A 6357-nucleotide genomic window follows, 5' to 3' on the forward strand; every position below is an offset into this window, starting at 1 on the left:
AAAGGGGTTAGAAGAACTCTGCTGTGAGTCAAACCTGCACATACTATTTTTCAAATCCATGGTGGGATACTTGATGAAAAGTGCTCTGGACTCCCCACAACACTGCCAATGAGATGACCGAATTTGTGGATTTCACACTTTGACTGTTAAAACTGTGTTGAGTAAATATGTTCTACCCGGGTGAAACGAAAAAGATAAGATCAGCGAGGAAACAACACTCTGAACTGAAGCACCAACAGCAAATGCTCACTCTCCATGATGCTCAGGGAAAATTATGCCCATGTTTATGCCTCTTATCACCCCAATCATTGTTCTCATTTCTTAAGATTAGATCTGCAGTTTGTACTGAAGAATGACTAATACTCTCTTCTGATCATGTATAATTTTGAACTGAATATCACAGTAAAATTTATTTGGAATACAGGCAGCAAGGAATGAAGGAACTAAAGCTGCCCCAAATATTTCCTCTTAACAGAATTGCAGAAATCCTGTATGGTATGCCACTTATCCTATTTCATGAAGTGTGAAGCTGAGTGTCAGATGGGCAACATTACAAACCAATCTCATTTCTCTTACAAAAAAACATACACATTACAAATCACCTTCAGAAACTGCTCAAGGAAAGCAAATTCATATTCTACTGGAGGTTTTCTTGAGGGGAAGGGATTGATATTATCCTCGTAAGGTAAATAGATTTAAAAATTTCAAATTTCAGTTCTTAATTGCTAGAAGTTCTCAAATACAGTGCCAGTATGTGCAATAAAAAGGGAATGGAGGTGGGAGTTGAGGATGAGAGGGAATTCATTCTCTTAGTGAATATCACGTGCTACTTGTAAGACAATTGCTAAAAATTGCTAAAAATCTCCAGTAATCTCTCCACATAAGCCACTAGAGCTTATTTCCTAAATCTTCTCCTTGAAGACTTGCCCCTTGCTTTTTTGCCCTGAAAAACAGGCCTGGCTGTCACCATGGGTATTTCTTCCTCTGCACTGGAGCTACTATGTCCTCTTTCGTCCTGCAAGGGTCCAACTGCTGCGCTGGTTTTGTGACTTCCCAGTTCAGCTTTGAGTACCTTTGAGGTTTTCCCCCCTTCGCGCCTATCGGAGGCTTCCTCCTCCAAATCTTCAGAGGAGTCACTGGAGGCTTCTGAAAGCTGCACCTCCCCCATGAAGCCTCCAGCTAAGGAGCTCGGCTGTGTGGCCAGGGGGCACTTTTTCCTCTTGCCCTGCCAGCCTGGGACTCCATCCATGCCTTGGTCCGCACCTTGGCCAGGATGCTTTCCTTTCCCCTGCTTAAATTCTTGCTCCATGGCTGCAGTTGCTTCTGAGGCTTCCTGCTCCTCTTCTTCTTTCTCTTTTCTCCTCATACAAGTCACAGCCCTGCGGAGCCTTTGACTCTTGATGGCTTGTTTCTCTTGCTGTGCTAATCGGAAGTAGGAGTCAATACGGAGCTGGGTCTACAAAGGAAACAAGAGAATCCCCCCAAGAGACATTGGGGAAAATTACAAAACGCTCTTAACAGCAATTAACCCAATCAGGTCTGCAACAAAATGGTGCAGTATGTGCCCACCCTCCAAAAGGAGCCTGCCACCAGTCACGCAGTTCTGAGATTCTATAAGCCACGAGAGGCTCGCTGAAGAGCAGTTAGTGAGGATTCCATGAAATTTCTGGGCGCAAATAGGTTGCACATGGCCAAAGTCATGCAACCAAATCTGCTGAATGCAAGGGTGCAGCTTACATGGACTTGACCACCACCACGTGGCAATGGTTCTCCTTCCACGACATGAAGCAAGCCTGACATTTTGGAGATGCTTCACCTCTCAAGAGATTTCCAGGCATCTGCAAAGGCCAGGACTGTGAGCCTTTGCAGCGGTATAGCTAGCAGTCATTCCATGTGGGTAGTTCCTCTCACTGCCCAACCCTCCTCTGAGAAATGCACCGACTTACTGTGGAGCATTGGACATGAGAGGAGGAAGCAGCCTGGAAGAGCTCTTTTGTCTACACAACATTAAGACTTGAACTCTGTTATTAAAATTTACGCTCAGGTATTATGCACTGCCAAGTGGCCAATTATGCTTTGAAAATAATTTCTAGTGTGTGGGAAGAATCTCATCATTCTAGTCACCTACAGAGAGAGTCCTCTTGCCATCTCCTGCATGTAAGCCATTAAGAAGACTGCAGAATAAACGTGACTCTGTCTTGAGTGTTCACCTGCCTTTACCATCTTTAACTCACAAGATCTTACAATTCAAACTATTTGAAAGCTGAGTAATTTTGACCTCATACCTGGATCCACATCTCTTCTTAAAAGCTAAGAAGCTTTACTGTTGTTATTCCTCTATGTCTGACCCTAGACAGAGCAAGGATCACATGTTCCTGCCTCTTGCCCTCTCCTCCTCCCTCAGTCCTCCTGCAGTATCCCACAGATATATTCAGGAATAGTTTAAAATTCATCACCTGCCTTCCAGAGATGACTTTCAATAATGCTATGTTTTCACAGTGATGCAATTTACACGTGATTATTTAAGTTCATTATCCCTATTTGGTTAAGCCAATGAGATGAGCCAATCTCATTTTTCTGTTCAAGATGGATTTAAATATGTAGGTAGCCTTGACATATCCAAAGCAATTGTAAGGCAATACTTCATCAGCACAACAAATGCACACTTTTGTGCGTCAGTAATACCTGTTGAGCATTCATCTGTTTCAGGACAGGCAATAAGACATCATCTGTTTTCAACTTAGTCCAACCAAAATGACTCTGGCAAAATGTGTAAGCAGTTAAGGTTCACCATCAACGCCGCAAATGAAAGAAAACCAAGCATGAAGGCAAGTTTGTTAAAGCAGCACATGAGATATCTTTGCAGGGAAAAAGCCAGGGTATAAATAGAATAAATAATTTCTATGTATTCTATTTATTTATTAGAATAAATAAGGAAATGCAACGGGGGCAAAGGGAAGGATTTTATAAATCACTAAAAGCTATACAGAGGAGCATGCTAAGTCTTAAAAGCATAAAAATTAATAAATATTTTTAAAAGACTCCAATGGCTTTTATGGGGGGTATGTTTTAAAACAGACAACAAAATACTTAGCAAAGTAAAGACTTTGCAGTTCTAGTCTCTTTTTATCTAGCATATAGTATATATTGAAAGTATATGGCACAACTAATTAACTACTGCTATATTTCAAATAGATACAAGTCAAATGCTAACCATTACAGACTGAGCTTTCAGATTTAACTTACACCGAGCACAGAAATATAACACACCAAGCAAGCACAAAGCAGTAGTTTGATTAGCTGCTTTTAAATGCTGCTTGTGTTTAGAGAGAGATTTCTTTTCCCTGCTCCCCACCGTTTTACCAAGCATGAGAACTGTACGCTTTCAATGAGGGCCACAAGAAAGCGCCCCACTAGTGCGTCAGTCACCTATACAGCCACTTCTAGTGGAGCAGCTTTCCTTTTCAAACTATAGCCTCGGAGAAAATGGAGAAAAAAGGATATTCCCTGATCTGTTCCAAGTCAGGTCTTCCCCAAACAAATGACCCTTTTGATTCGTCCACCACAGGATGCAGGTAAGCTTCCGCTACCGCAGGATCTGGGAAGCCAGGTGCAAGCAGCAATTGCCGCAATTTTTTCTTCACTTTAGTATCATATGGGTTGGGCCGTGTCTTCGTGCTCTTCTGAGCCTCAGTCCACCATTCCCTCAAAAAATACAAATAAAAATAAAGTAAAGAACACATGTTTTAACGTCTCTCTCTCTCTCATATATATAAGAAAAGCACTGTTGATCAGAGCTAGGGCTCATCCTGAACAGTGTTCTGTTCTCACAGTGGTCGGCTAGGAGCCCACAGGTTCTCACAAGCAAGACATGAATGGAATTCGCCCTTCTATTCACAGTCCCCAGCAACTAGCACTGGAAGGCATACTGTTGCCAATACTGGAGGTAATATAGAGACACCACAACTAGAGCATAGTAATTACAAGAAAAATCCCCAAGGCTGTGCATGCTTTTGAGTTATGAGAACCATTCTACATTTGCAAAAGCTAGGCATCCCAGTTCATAATGCTTCAAAGCTGGAGACTAGAAAAAGCAAAAAGGAAAAAGCAAGTTAGAAATCAGAAGGTGACAAACAGAACTGCCTACCTGAGACTGAAGAGAGGTTCCATTCCTCGTCCAGGGAATTCATTTAAGATCTCCATAGCTGTTACATAACCAACATTAGGAATGCCCTCTGCGTAATCGCTGCCAAGCAGATAGGCTAAATTAATTAACTTGTTCCGATCCAAGCCTGAAGGAAAGCACACGTGATAGAATTTGTAAGATCGTACTTCAAAACAAGACGTTACCTTTGTTAATAACACAGGGTCACAGCTCTGTAGCAGAATGCATGTTCTGACTGCATCAAATGTAAAGCCGTGTTCACAATCTTTTTAACACATGGGTAGCAGAAAGATTGTGGAGAGCAAGATTAGATTGCTGCAGTCCATCAAGAAAAGCCCACTGGTAGGAACTGTTATGATACATCTTCATATCTTCCCAGATATCCCCCAAAAGCAGATACTGATAGCATGCATAAAAGCAAGAGGGATTCAAAAGAGCAGTGGTAACAATGGACATATTTGGAGCAAAGTCTGCCCCACCCATGGGCTCAAAGCAGGTAGCAGTAACTGTGCTATCCTATCCATGGGCAGCAAACTCTACTTTGAAGTTTATTAATGCAACACTATTAAGGCCCAAAGTACAGGCTGATAGGCATTAATCCTAGAAGGCTGACAGGTTTTCAGTATGTTCTGACTAAAATGTTGCCATCTAAGGTTATTTCTAGCCACCGTTACAATTCTGAACAGACACGATTCAATCCCAAACTTGGGAGGAAAACCATCACTCCTTGAACTCTATCTTGGAAAACCTAGTATTAATTGAAAGGTCAACAGCAGCAGCCTTAAAGATCAAACCAGTCATAAATCATCTCGAAAGGGAAAGTCACAGCATGTTTCCATGCATGTCTCCTCAGAAGTCAGTCCTGATGAACTGAATGGCATTTGTCCAAGTAAGATTGCACAGAATTACAGAGAAATGCATGTATAAACATGCATAGGATTGCAGCCCAAGTTGACAGACTTCAAAAAATAAAAAGGGAGGCAAATGAAGAAACAAAGAGATCCTAACAAAATATATTTGGCAATGTATGACTGACTGTGAAACTAATATCCTAGAAAAATCTTTCCTTGCATATTGAAATGAAAAATTTCTCTGTTTAAATGAGAATATATTTGAAAAAGTATAGATGAATTCACGATTCAAAAGTTCTACATGATGTCTTACCTAATTGATTCTGGAAGTCAATGAACTGATAATACTCCACATACTTGTTTTGACTGAAGAAGTTTTTATACACATGCCGTCCTCCAAACAGCCAAATATCACTATCATCTGTGATTGTCCCCGATGTCTGATCTGTGAGGTCCAAGACAGCACACTGAGCCTCTGCTTCCATAGGAGCTTCAATGTACGGAATGCCAAAGAGGCGCAGAAGTTCCTGTAGTGAATGGGAAACTGCTCTTTAAACCCCTAGCTATTCTCATGCAAGAGTCCATTTGCAAAACACAACTGCAAGTAGGAATGAATTAGGGAAGGAAAACTTGGACAGATCTCTTGAACTCCTCTGCTCAGCTATCCATCATAATAATTACTAAGGGAAAAAAATCTACAGAGGTATAAAATTCAACAGAATGTGTCATGCAGGTAGTATAGTTCAATTTATACCTTTGGATGGGTTACAATTTACAAATGATGCCAAATATAGGGGTTTCTGGTACCTGAACTGTTCTTAAGAGACAGAAACAGTTCAATCCTATTCATGCTTGGTCAGAAGTTAGTCCCACTGAATTCAATAAGAATTATACCAGAGGAAGTACGTGGAGGATTGCAATCTAAGTGACTAGATGAAGCGCAGCCTCAATTTAACCTTTAACAAGTCCCAATTACAGATATCTATGTGAGCTATGACTGTATGAGCCATGCAAATTAATCCTCTGCCAAACCAGTGTTTCTCATCTGCATCTTCCAAGTCTGAATCTGCTGTATTAGCAGATAGTGACAAGTCACTTAACCCTGGCTTTGTATGGGATGATGAGGTTATTCCTAGTTTTCAGTGAACATGAACATTTTTTTTCCTTTTTCCCAAATGCACATTCTGGCACAATAATAAATGAATAGCTGGCTTTGCTACTGTTAATTCACTTTCTAGTGCAGTCACTGAAAAAGCTACATTTGATCTATTTGTACAGGAAAATGTATAAACAGACATATAACAAATGTGTTTTCTGAACTTTTTAAGGCAATGTATCTAT

The 6357-nt window shown here is 40.9% G+C and overlaps 1 protein-coding gene across 2 annotated transcripts in view; it reads right to left on the minus strand.

Moving 5' to 3' along the window:
• Positions 1-373: 373 nt before the first annotated feature.
• The window catches only part of LOC123022715 (DNA excision repair protein ERCC-5-like), a 19070-nt gene continuing 13086 nt past the window's right edge, over positions 374-6357 (minus strand). For both annotated transcript variants that reach the window (XM_044428647.1, XM_044428646.1), the window contains 5 exons: positions 5330-5543; positions 4148-4292; positions 3505-3705; positions 2686-2770; positions 374-1456 (listed from right to left, as the gene is read on the minus strand). In XM_044428647.1, the coding sequence (XP_044284582.1) occupies positions 896-1456; positions 2686-2770; positions 3505-3705; positions 4148-4292; positions 5330-5543 (1206 nt within the window). In that variant the 3' untranslated portion in view covers positions 374-895. The remainder of the gene's footprint in view (positions 1457-2685; positions 2771-3504; positions 3706-4147; positions 4293-5329; positions 5544-6357) is intronic.

Source organism: Varanus komodoensis, unplaced genomic scaffold (assembly GCF_004798865.1).
Source record: "Varanus komodoensis strain SLA01 unplaced genomic scaffold, ASM479886v1 scaffold2, whole genome shotgun sequence".
Lineage (NCBI taxonomy): Eukaryota > Metazoa > Chordata > Lepidosauria > Squamata > Varanidae > Varanus > Varanus komodoensis.